Below are 13,329 nucleotides of genomic sequence, written 5' to 3' on the forward strand. Positions count from 1 at the left end.
TTTTTTTTTTTTTTTTTTTTTTTGTGGCTTTAGCACTTAGCTATTTAGCCAATTACATATTGAGATATAATAAAAGAAAAATTACTAATATCAATATTCTGATATAATTAATACTAAAGAAAAAAAAAGTGTATGCATATACACCTAAGTGCATACATAAGTGTACATTATACAGTGTATAATCTATACTATTAATTGCTAGTGCAAAAAGTGTATCTATTCGAGTCAAAAAACCTCATAAAATCCCTATAACTGAATCAAACAAAAAGAGAAAATTATATCAAGAAAAAACAAATATAAGGAACAACAGGGATACTCACTTCTCGTCCAGGGACCCATCAGGACATTTGTTTAAGACATTACTAGCAATAGGTCACGGACAGAAAGGTAAATAAACAATTGGGTTAGAACAAAGGTTAACGAGCTTAGCTGAGATTGACTACAGACACACATTTGCACTATGTATAAATTTAATCAAACAATCATAAACTTTTTTATTATTAGTAGCCAAAAGGTTATTTATTTGATATGGAGGAAATATTTTTAGAGTTTGCAAGTTGTTTAAAAGAGATCCTGAATGCTGAAGATATTTGGAACACTTAAAAAAGATATGGTTAAGATCTCCTTGTTCTTGACAAGTTTCGCATAAGTCTGAATTATATATTTTGATTTGAGCAAGATGAACAGGATAACAAGCGTGGCCAAATCTCAATCTTATTAAAGTTGTTGTATATTTACGAGCGGTATTGAAATTCTTAAACCATCTGGAATTAGGGATGTGTGGTTGTATATGCACGTATTGTGTTGTTGAGTGGTCGCAAAAAGTTTGCCAGGCGGTATTCCAACGATCTGTTTGATTTCTTTTAGAGATGAGAAAAGCATCAGGAACACAAATTCTCTCATCTGGTAAAATTTCAGCTGTCGAGGTTATTGCAGCTTTTGCAATGTAATCAACATGTTCATTATGTTTTATACCAACATGAGCCTTTACCCAAATAAAATTCGTAGTTTTATTTTTATTTTTAAGGTTAACAAGTATGTTCTTAATTTGGTAAATAAAAGGATTAGAATTATAATTGGGTAACTTTGTATTTTTGAGAGATAATAAGACTGATAATGAATCGGATATTATTAAAACTGCATTATTGTTTAAACTGTCGAAATATTTCAAGGCTTCAAGAATTGCAAAAGCTTCAGCACTAAAAATTGAGCAATTGAGAGGTAGTTTGAACATTTTTTCTATTGACTTGGATGGAATGTAGAAAGCACATCCGGTCCCTTCCGATGATTTGGATGCATCTGTATAGATTACAGTTGCCATGGGCCATTTTTTTATGTAAGAATTTAAGATGCATGAATCTAATGATGGAATACTATAATATGTTGGTATGTATATATCAGCTTCATTAAAAAATGCGAAATAGTCGTTAATCTCAAGGTTGCTAATACTGTTGGTATACTTATTGTTACACATGGCTCTAAAGGCCGTGCAAAGGGTTGGTGAATTTTTATGAATCCAGTAACTGTTTGTTAGATCCTCGGTATTTAGCGAGCTTATGCCAGAATATAAAGAATTGTTGATATATGAAATTTTCACTACAAATTTTTCACTTAGATAATCCCGTCTAAAATTTAAAGGAGGTTCTAAAGCTTCAACATGCAATGGAGCTATTGGAGTAGACTTCATTGCTCCCATACAAGTACGTAGAACAGTCCGTTGAAATACATCAATTTTATTTAAAATTTGTTTACTTGCTGATCCATAAAGTATACATCCATAGTCCAGAATGGATCTGATATAAGATTTGTAAAAAAGCAAAGCTGTTTCTACGTCAGCACCCCACCAAGTTTTAGAAATTGATTTTAAAAAATTGAGACCTTTATTGCTTTTGCCAAGCATATAATCGATGTGTACTTTCCATGTTAACTTTTGATCTAGAAACATACCTAGATATTTTATTGACTTACAGAAATTTAAACTTTGGCCATTTAATAAAATAGTATTTATGTTTGGAATATTATGTCGTGAAAAAATGCACACGTTTGATTTATTAGTAGATAAATTAAAACCATTTTTACAAAACCAGTTTGAGAAATGTTCATGTAATTTTCTTAAAATTGTAAGGGAAGTTTCATATTTACTCCTTTCTGTATAGACTAGGAAGTCATCAGCATATTGGATTGTTTTGTAAGTGATACTTGGTATATTAAGACTATGAAAATCGGCAGTATACAGATTAAAAAGAAAAGGGCTTAAGACTGATCCCTGAGGTAATCCCCAACTATTATAACGTGGTCCAAGAAATTCATTTTTATAGTTTCTAACGTATAAGCGTCTATTAGTGTAGAAATTAATTATGGTTTGTGCCAGATTTGTGGGTATTTGAAATTGATTGATCATTTTGTCTTTTAATCGAGGTAAACACACACTGTCATAAGCACCTTCTATATCTAGAGATAAAGTAGGCAAATAGTTATTTCTAGAAAAGTTACTCTGTATGTCCGTTACAAGTGTAGCTAGTGCATCTAAAGTTCCACATCCTCGTTTGTATCCAAACTGATTATCTGGTAGTAATTTTTTGGTATGGGCCCACCATTCTAGTCTATGTTTTAACATCCGTTCCAAAGTTTTAAATACACAAGAAAAGAGAGAAATGGGTCGATAAGATTCTGCTGAATTTGGATCTTTTGCAGGCTTTAGAATCGGAATAACAATGATGTCTTTAAAAAAATCTACCTCAGAATTGTCTTGAATGATTCGATTTAAAAAGTCTAATAGAAAATGTTTTGCTACTTCTGGGAGGTTAATAAGCATGGAGTATTTGATATGATCGTATCCTGGACAATTATCTTTACGATCATTTATAGCGAAAATTAGTTCATTGTAAGTGAAAGGTTTTAGTAGAAAATGATTTTTTTCAGATGGGGTTGAATCTATGTAGCTGGATTTTTGAGGGTTCGCAGTTGGTGGTGCAACTTTAATAAGAAAGTCATCCATCCATTTTTGATCGAAAGATTTTATTTTTGATATTGGTTTTCTGTAAATTTTTCTAGCTTGATTCCAAAGAGTTGTAGCTGGTGTATTTTTATTCAGGGAAGAGACCCATTCAATCCAATGTTTCTTTGCTATATTTTTTAATGTTTTTTTGGTTCTAGCCGAGATCTCCTGGTATTGAACGTAATTTTCAAAATTAGTGTTTTTTTTGTAATTTATTAAAGCCAATTTTCGTTGTTTGATAATATTGTCACAATCAATATTCCACCAAGGGGGTGGGTGCCGTTTACATTTATAAGGTTTATATTGGGGTATAGCTGCTTCTGCGGCCGTATTTATATTATTAATGAAGAAGGAGTACTGTTCAGTTAGATTATCCGAGTGACTGTTGTTCGTATCGTGCAAAATCTGAATCGTCGAGGTATATAATGCCCAATTGGCTTTTTTAATATTCCATTTATTTTTAGGAGATATTTCATTTTCATTAATTGCAAAAATTAATTCTATAGAAATGACATAGTGATTTGATCCTAGGGTATCAGAGATGACATTCCAAGATGTTTTGTTAACTAGTTCAGGTGAACAGAAGGTTACATCAATAGCTGAATCCCGTTGATCAGGACGTCTTAAAATCGTAGGTTCTCCATTGTTTAAAACAGTTAAATTTAAATCATCTGCGACATTTATTAGTTGTGATCCTGTGGTATCATTATTATGACAGCCCCATATAGAGTGGTGTGCATTAAAATCACCACCTATAATTAAAGGCCCATCAAACTGCTCAAAAATTTTTACCCAATCTTCATATATTGTTTGTATTTTTGGAGGTTTATAAATAGATACAAAATTTAAAGATAAAGTTCCATATTTAACTTGTACAGCACACACTAAAATATTTTCATTGTAATTTATATTGATCTTATGTTCCACAAATTGAAGAGATTTGTGTACTAAAATTGCCACACCAGCATAGCCATCGTTTCTGTCATTGCGTATTATATTGTAACCACTAAAACTATATTGTTGATTTTTTTTAAACCAAGTTTCGCTTATAAGAGCAATGTCAATATTTTTATCAAAAAGAAATTGTACCAGACTATTTTTGTTAGCTATAGCAGAACGTGCATTCCATTGCATTATATTTAAATTGCGTATTTTAGGATTAAATTTTATTGGTTTTTCAAAGTATCCTCCAATACTTGTTCTATACTACTTGTAATTACGTTAATATCAACAGGTTGTCTGTTGTTACTTGAAATTATTTTATTAATAAAGTCCATGATAAAAATTGATAAATTGCTAGCTATACTGCTTTTTTTGATTTCCAAACTAGAGTAGTTTGGTTTATTTGAATTTATTGTCAAAGGTTGTGAAGGTCCAAAGGTGAATGGAAATAATGGTTTTTGAACAGGTGATTGGATAGTGGGAGAGTTTGATTTTCTCTTTTTTTTTGGTTGGAGGTCTATCCCTCGCATGAGTTTGTTGGGAAAAGGAATTATTTTGATTGCCATTGAAATTTGTAGAGATTTGATTACGATTTGGATGAGATAACGATATACGATCGTTGTTAGGAAGTTCTGGAAAATGTTTGTCATAATTTGTTAGCGGTGAAAAGGAATTGTGACTTACTAAACTGGATAAGGAATTTTCAGATATTTCTTTGGCTTCCTTAAATGAGGTTTTTTGCTCTATCATTATATTTTTAATTTTTTTTTGATTGTCATAAGAGGGACACTTTTTTGAGATAGATACGTGATCTCTGCTTTTACAGTGTATACAAAAAATTAAATTTTTATCACAATTGTGTTTATCATCTTTAATCTCACCGCAATTTATACATCTTTCTTGAGTACTGTTACATTGTTTAGATACATGCCCATATCTCAAACATTTGTAACACTGGGTTATTCTACCTACAAATTGTTCAACCGAGAAAAAAACTCGATTAAAAGCTACGCGATTTGGTAAAATATTCCCCTCAAAAGTAACGACAATAGATTTTTTAGGTACAAATTCGACTGTTTTGTCTTCTTTTTGGACTTTTCTATTTAACCTATATATGTTAGTAACGCGTGAGTCTGATTCGATATTTTCCATGAGATAGTTGATATCATAACGAGTATCAACGTCTCTTATTAACCCTTTAATTTCTAATAAATGGTTCGGTATAAATGCTCTTAAATTTTCTGATTTCAGTAGTGGATGTTTTACTAAATTATTTGCCTCTAGAAGTGATTTTAATAACACTTTAATCCGGTTTCGGCCTATACTTTTAATTTCAAGAATGCTTTTAAGATTAAATTTTTTAAAAAGAATATGACCAACAGTCATTGGATGCAATCTACCTAAATTGTTATTGTCGGTACTTTCTATATATACCCAAATATTTTGTACGTTGTACTTATCTGAGAGGAGATTGAATGTTTTCGGTTCCAACTGCTTCGCTGTTTTCTGGACATCACTATCCTCGCTAGATTTATTATTAATATTATTAACACTTAACTCACTGTTATTCATGTCAGTATCTGTCGTCATAAAAGACGTCCCTTTATTTTTGTCCCCCATCGGGGACCGATATTATTTCGTATTAATTATCAGTTTACACTTTTTAATTATTGTCTATACGTAAAAAGTTAAATCCAAACACCAAGTAATTAGGAACCGGCTCGGCCTTTAACGAAATTAACGACTGACTCGGTCAAAGGAACGATCGATACTGTGTGCAGAATTTAAAAATAGGCTGTATTATTGTTTACAAAACAACGGAACCCACTTTGAACATTTACTTCATTAAATTTTCCCAAAGTATTGCTTCACCCTGTATAATTATTATTTATATCATTGGATAGCATTTTTATAGACTTTTCTATGATATATCACAAGTAGAGGTTTGCAATTTAAACTTTTTTGGTTGTGGTGGCTGGGGCCTAGGGGGTTGATGGGGGTGAGTTTTATTTCATGTCATTTTAGTTCCCCGTTACTATCCTAGAAACGGTTTCAAGCATTTTTCTATATCAGCTTTTATTCGTGAGATATGGTCCATTGTAAGTTTTAAAATTAAAAAAATTTAAATTAGAAAAAAACATCAGTCATTGTCACTGTCATATTTGATTAATTAAAAATAATTCGCTCATCTTTTCACCACAGAATGTTAAACTAAAGCAAAATAAAGTTTTTCAAGTTGTAAGTGTTTTTTAAAGTGTAATACGAGAAGTGTGATCGCCAACTTAAGGTAACACATTAATTATTTATTATAATTAGAACCAGATCGAAGGTATTGCCCCAACAAGTTAAATAAATATTAAAAAAAATAATTATTTATTTAATATTTGATTAATTAAAAATAATTCGCTCATTCTTTCACCACAGAATGTTTAACTAAAGCAAAATAAAGTTTTTCAAGTTGTAAGTGTTTTTAAAGTGTAATCCGAGAAGTGTGATCGCCAACTTAAGGTAACACATTAATTATTTATTATAATTAGAACCAGATCGAAGGTATTGCCCCAACAGGCAATGAGAAACACTTCAGGAGGAGAAGATAAAATCCCCCGATGTTCTAAAATTTTAAATTTCCTTCGACACACTGTATATGTTTTAGGTATATTAAATTTATAATTTTATATTTTATCACAATTTTAATCTTCTTTTAAATTATCTTTTGTAATTAAATTCTGGCTATTTGTTATTATGTTATTTTTAACCCACTTTGCCTGGGCTATTATAAATGTGTCGGACTTTTTTAGTTTTCCCTTTAGCCTTCCAGTGCGTCGTTACCAGTTTGATCTACGCAACTATTTACAACGTCATAGCTCTTTAGAAAATCCATTACCTCTAACAATATTTGAATTATCAATATTTTTAATTTACGATTTATTGTCTCAAGAGCAATAAAGTTAATGAAATAGTCTCAGTTTAGAAAAAACGGCATTCAAATCAGCAACAATTCTTCGGGACTTTTTAATAGGTATATTCTTTTTTTGAAACGATTTCCGGAGTGAATTCAGAACCCTTTAATTTAGTTTTTTTTGTTAAATCTTCAGTTTAACAACGTAAAATGTTTTAGATATAATACAATATAATATTAAACACCTACACAACAAAAGATATCAAAATAAAAACGAAAAACTTACACAGGACTGCAGAGATAAATGATCGCTTTGATGTCGCTGAGATATTTCATTTGTCCCTTCAGCAGGATATTCCTTAATCCCGGCTGGCTGTCTCGTCTCATGGAATACGGAGATATGCTCTTACCGTCGATTTCTATCTCTCTATTACACAAGCCATCCCCCAAGGTGTCCATATCGTTCGGAGACGACTGTATGCTACTCAGTCTGGATTTCATCAGCTCTGTACGGAGCACTTCGATCTCGAACGTAACTGATTTTAAATATTGAAGCTAAAAGGGGAAGGATATTAAGACTTTATTGTTATAGTAGGTACATCTAGAAACTATATTTAAATTTCCTCTTATATATAATGTCCCGTTGAAATGTGTCTTTATGGATGTGTAGTTGAAAACGTATCAAACAAAAAACCTTTTTTGTTATTTAAAATTCGGTTCTATCAGTGATATTGAAGGAAGTTAAAATTAAACAGTTATGAAGTGAAGATAATAATAAGGTGTTTAATAGAATAATTGTTTGATAGGGTGTATTGTGTAGGGTACTGAATATGTTCAGCAACAAGATGACTGCATTTAGACAAGGAGACGAAGCACTAAACCTACCAATTTTCCGCAGTTGAAACATTTTACATGCGAATTGAGAAAGTAACAGGAAAGTTTGTAAACAAAGTTCATGGTGGTAACACGAAAATTTCATTTTGTGCATAAGGAAAATGAATTTCCAAAGTACATGGAAAATGAAAAATTTGCAACGATTGCAACAAGTAAATATCGACAGGTATGAGTTTAATTTTATTACTTGACGGTTAACGAGGTTGCTGAACACGAATATAATTTTGTTCACAAACTTTCCTGACACGCACATAAATCGAATGCAAAAAATTGGCAAGTTTAGTGCTTTTTAGTGCTTCATTTCCTGACCTAATTATAACTGTCTAAATTTCGACGAAAATATCATACATAAATTCATGTTCAGAGTATATAATATACAGTATATATCTAGTGATCTTGTGTACAAAAATTTGAATCCACCTTAAACCATCCATTTTTTTCTAAAGCTGTTGCCTAAGAAATCTCTAACCTTTACAGCAAAATTTGCAGATGACCCAGCCATCCCAGCTATCGTTTTTTGGGTACTTTTCAAGCTAAGGTGTCTTTCATAGCGACTTTAAGTAAAAGGGCAGCAACAGTTCGGCGTACTTTCCCATGTTAAATCCCATAAGATATGGCTAAGGTCCATTCTGGTCATTTTTGGCTCATTTTGTGGTGGGGGTGAAACGGCTCGTCCGATCGTGACGTGCAAGGTATCGTCGGAAAGGGGAGGGGGTAACGAATACGTTGAAGCAAAAACAAAGATAGCGGCATTGCCAAAAGAACACTAAGCTTGTAACGTCTAAACGGCTCAACGTACAACAACGTGCAAGGTATCGATGGAAAGGGGAGGGGGTAGCGAATACTTTAAGGTATGAATATAAGGTATGAATATGTAAAAAAATAAGTCATTATAATAAAAACTATACCACAAAAAGGGGTACTTGACATAGTTTTTTAATTCCTTGCAGAATTAGTAACAGAAATACCTCAACATGATAAATAGTATGCTATTAAAAGGATGTGAAACATGGCGATAAACAGAGAGAAACCAAACAAAGATAGAATGAGGCGATAGCTAAGGATTTCTAGAAGAAAGAGGATAAAATAAAGGAAGATGGACACCTACAGGAGGACAGAAGAAAGGATAACCGAAGAAAACGTGGATGGAAGGAGTAAGAAAATGAATGAGTTGAACATCAAAAAGGAGAATTATAGTTAATAAAATGAAATCAGTGCAGGCTACTTTGACAAAATACAGAGAAAGAATCTCACTTTTTGCACTATATTGGTAAAATCCTCCTTAATCCAAGTATTTGTAGATATACTTGAACAAAAGACAAACCTGAAGAATATTCCTTAACAACATCAAACAATTTGGATTGAAATTAAAAAAAATGTATAACCCTTGTGAAATAAACTGGTGGTATATAAAGTAGCTGATAGAACTCTAACCAATAAACCTATGTTTTGCAACTGTGGGTACAATCTGAAACTAAAACATACCTTTGGAAGGTACTTTAACAAATGTAAATCTTTAAGTTGCTTTAACTTCTCTTAAAATTTCGCAAAATGTGCATGTTATTCTATCAACTAAAGTTCAAAGCAACAAAGCACCTCTGAATTCTTTGAGTTTTAACTTCTATAACGCTAAGACTACTTTTGCATAGCGATCAGAATGTTGAAATCACTATTTTGCTTATCAGTAAGCAAAAATGTAAGTCTTTGATTTCTACACAAATAAATTTTTGCACTCTTTGCAATACTAATATTGCCTTCTTTCTGGTATCTATTATGTAAGAGTTTTTCTGTATATTTCCCTGTTCGATAGCCTTTTTACTTCTTTTCTTAGTTTTTCTAGTTTCTTGCTCAACCAAGACGTTATTCTTGTTATTCGTCTTAGTTTTTATTGGGTAGTTATCCTGATACGATGTGAGAATTGCTTTCATTACACCATTCGCCTCTTCAGTATCAGTATACATAGCGGTGTAAAAGCTAGCATGGACTTGTGGGATAGAACTGTGGAAAGAGCTGCAAATTCTAATATAGAAATTATACAAAGGTACTAATCCAACTACTTGGGAACTATAATTAATGAGTCGTAGGACAATACCCAAGAGATTAAATGTCGCATCTGAAAGGCAAAAAGTGCATTTTTGACTATGAGTTCTGTGTTCAAGAGCCATGACCTCACCCTAGAAACAAAAATAAGGCTCCTTAAATGTTATGTGTACTCAGTGCTTCTGTACGGAGCAGAAACGTGGATATTAAAGGCGGAAACTCTATCAAAACTTCAGGCTTTTGAGCTATGGTCATACAGAAGGATCCTCAAGATACCATGGACAGACAAAGTCACCAATGAAGAAGTACTGCGTAGGATCAACACAACTGCGGATTTGGTCAGCATCGTGAAGAGCCGCTAGCTGCAGTACTTGGGACATATAATGAGAAATCAAGGCAGATGCGATAGAGCTACTACAATGCATTTTGCACGGTAAAATTGAAGGAAAAAGGGCCCCAGGACGAAGAAGAATATCCTAACTTGCTAATGTAAATTGCCTGTGAGCATGGTATAGAAAGACATCAACACTTCTATTTCGTATAGCAACCAACAAAGTCATCATAGCCGAAATGATCGCCAACGTTCGGAACGGACAGGCAACCTAGGAAGAGAACTAATCCAAAATACTAAGGATGATTTAAAATATACCATGGTATATCACCAACAGCGCCATACATTGAGATGCAGAAATAACTTATGTAAAGGAAGAAATGACATATCGAATAAAAAAAGATAATGACCGATTGCAGGAACACCCAAATCACCTAGCAAGGAATTTGATGCAGATGCGTACAATGCATAGGCTAAAACGTACAGTGCCTAGTGATCTAGTGTGAGCAAACAAAAAGTGTAGTGCTAATCATCTTCTTACCAGAACCAATAATAGTTTAATAGACTAACATTAAGAGCAGCATATTAAACTTCTGAGACCTGATGTCCAATTAAATGGACATTTACGTATTATATATTTTGTTGGCAAGAACTAAATTTACAGCGCCTAGTCTCACGGTCTATCGTAATTACATACTAGTGAACCTGACAACAGCGCGCCGTATTGCAGAGAGCACGTTTTAATGCTAATGCTGTTAATTTTAGTAAACCTGTTAATCGCATGTGACAAACATGTCGGGCAGTTGTAGAAAAACAATTGACGGTAAGTAGCTAATTTTAGTAGAATATTAACCTAGATGTTGCTTAGTCGAATAAAATATGATATTATAAATATATTTATGTGTGTTTGTAGTTGTCTTAACAAACCATTTTGAGTTTGTTTTTTATCTAAAACAGGGATGTCCATTTTTATGGACGTCATGTCTTTAGGCACACATAAAATATTATGTAGTATTATGCATGAAACGTCAATAAATCAATTTAAAACTACAGTTGCAGCTTTAATTCCCAAATAAAACAGTAATTTATAAAAAATATTATATTAGCCTTTGTTGTTTTAGCTGTGTTTGGGAATAAAAAATATGTAAGACCCGAAGTTGACCATGAAAGACTTCTTGAATGTCAAAAATTCGGATATAGACTTTCAGATTCTGAAAACTCTGAAGACTGCTTTGATCAAAATGAAGCTTCAGCTTCAGTAATCAGATTTGGCTCAGTATACAGATGATGAACAAGACACAAAAATACCATCCAAAGATGAATTAGATAACGTGCCAATTAATAAACGAAAAAAAAACGCTTGAGAATCGAAATATATGAAACAAAATGGGTGTTTTTATTCCTTAGAATGTAGACTTTACTAGATGCGTCGATACAGTCCACGAGAGGCAAAATTGAAAAGTTGAAAACTACGTCGGTATCTATTTTGATGATTCAGATTTTGAGAATATTTTTGTAATTGTACAAATATTAAATTTTTGCAAGAAAGAGGAAAACCTTTAAACGTTACTCTTTTTTTTAATTGCGGTATTGTCAGATTCCAGTAAGAGTCTAAGAAGGTATCCATTGAATTCTGACAGGCAACGGTGGGGGAAAACTTTTTTGGACATCTACGTCACGGAACAAGACACCCTGGCATCTTTCGGCCGAGTAGGATACTAGGCCAGAAGACCCCAGGGTAGTGCCGGATTAACCATGTTGCGGCTAAAACCTTAACCACCGTTCCAGAGAGGAGGTCTTGCCACTCAATGAACAACTAAAATAAAAAACTAAAAAGTTATAAATAACCATACCTGTTACCGTAAATCAGAAAATGTTTCAGACGTTAGGCCATAAACTAATAAATAATATTAACCATAAATTTCATAACCATAAATTTCAGATACCTGGCTCAATTTCCTCTTCTGTCCTCCTGCTTCTTTTTCTTCAATCACCCCAGAAATCAGACAGTGTACTTCTAGTCATTCTTTCTCTCCTCTCAACATTATGTTTACAACGTTTCTTTCATCCAGCCCGAAACCCATTCGCCTCTCGAAATCCCCCCTCTCATTTGCCCATCTCTGGCAGTTAAAAATGTGGGCGGGAGCGTCCGGTACCCTACAAACAGTACAGTCTGCCGAGGCAGATTTGCCTATTCTATTTGTGAAGGTGTCAAAACTACCATGTTCAGTCAGAAACTGTCTAGTTTCCTAAACTTACATTCCCACTACGGCCTCAGATCGGGAATAAGCTTTTTCGTCCACCCTGCCTTTCCGCTATCACTCGCCCATTCTCTCTGCCAGTCTACTATCGTTCTTTCTCTCTCATTTTCATCTATATTTACATCCATCCTCCTCGCATACACCCCCGCTCGCTCTTTGCACAACAAAACGAACGGTATCACCGCTCCAATGACATAATATAGAGCCTTGTTTGAAACTGTCCTATATGCGCTAAATACCCTGAGGAGCATTTGCCTTTGCGAAGACTACACTTCGTTTAGTACACTACATCACACGGGGGCAGCGTAGGTTACCACCGACTAAAAAACTCCATTTAACACCTTTCTTTTGGTGCTACCTGGGCCTCCAATGTTTGGCATCAGCCGTATCAACGCCTCCAGATTTCGGTTCGCCTTCTTTACCGTCTTTTATATGTGTACTGTGAACCTTACTCCTTTCGACAACCAGACTCCCAGATACTTAATCGATTTAACCGATGCAACCGCCACACCTTCCACTATAAAGCGAAGAGAAGATTTTTTCCGGCTCCTTTTGAGAACTAACACCTCAGTTTTCTGAGGCGCTAGCTGTAGATCGTTCTCTCTGATCCACCTACTAATGCGAAGCAGGGCTGTGTTAGCCGCATTAGCCATGTCCGTTTTCTGACTCGCCTTCGCAACCAGTGCGAGATCATCGGCATAAGCTACAAGAGTACATCCCCTTGGCATCTGTATCCTCAACACCCCGTCGTACAGGATATTCCAGAGGATGGAACGTTAATATTATTGAACGTTGCTCTTACTGAGATGAAATTAATTTTTGGAATATCTATTCTTATGTCCTGTCTAAAGTATCCACAAATTAGAATGTTTTGGACTAAGTCAACAAAAGTCAACAGTATTGCACAAGCCATGACACGTGAGAGATATTTTCAAATCAGAAGCAATTTAAAAGTAGTTATTGG

The 13,329-nt window shown here is 33.7% G+C and overlaps 1 protein-coding gene across 1 annotated transcript in view; it reads right to left on the reverse strand.

Moving 5' to 3' along the window:
* LOC140448764 (soluble guanylate cyclase 89Db-like) overlaps nucleotides 1-13,329 on the reverse strand; it is a 135,565-nt gene that overhangs the window by 78,269 nt on the left and 43,967 nt on the right. The window contains exon 6 of the mRNA XM_072541879.1: nucleotides 7,126-7,394. Coding sequence (XP_072397980.1) covers nucleotides 7,126-7,394 — 269 coding nt within the window. The remainder of the gene's footprint in view (nucleotides 1-7,125; nucleotides 7,395-13,329) is intronic.

The sequence above is a fragment of the Diabrotica undecimpunctata genome, chromosome 8 (assembly GCF_040954645.1).
Source record: "Diabrotica undecimpunctata isolate CICGRU chromosome 8, icDiaUnde3, whole genome shotgun sequence".
Classification (NCBI taxonomy): Eukaryota; Metazoa; Arthropoda; class Insecta; order Coleoptera; family Chrysomelidae; genus Diabrotica; species Diabrotica undecimpunctata.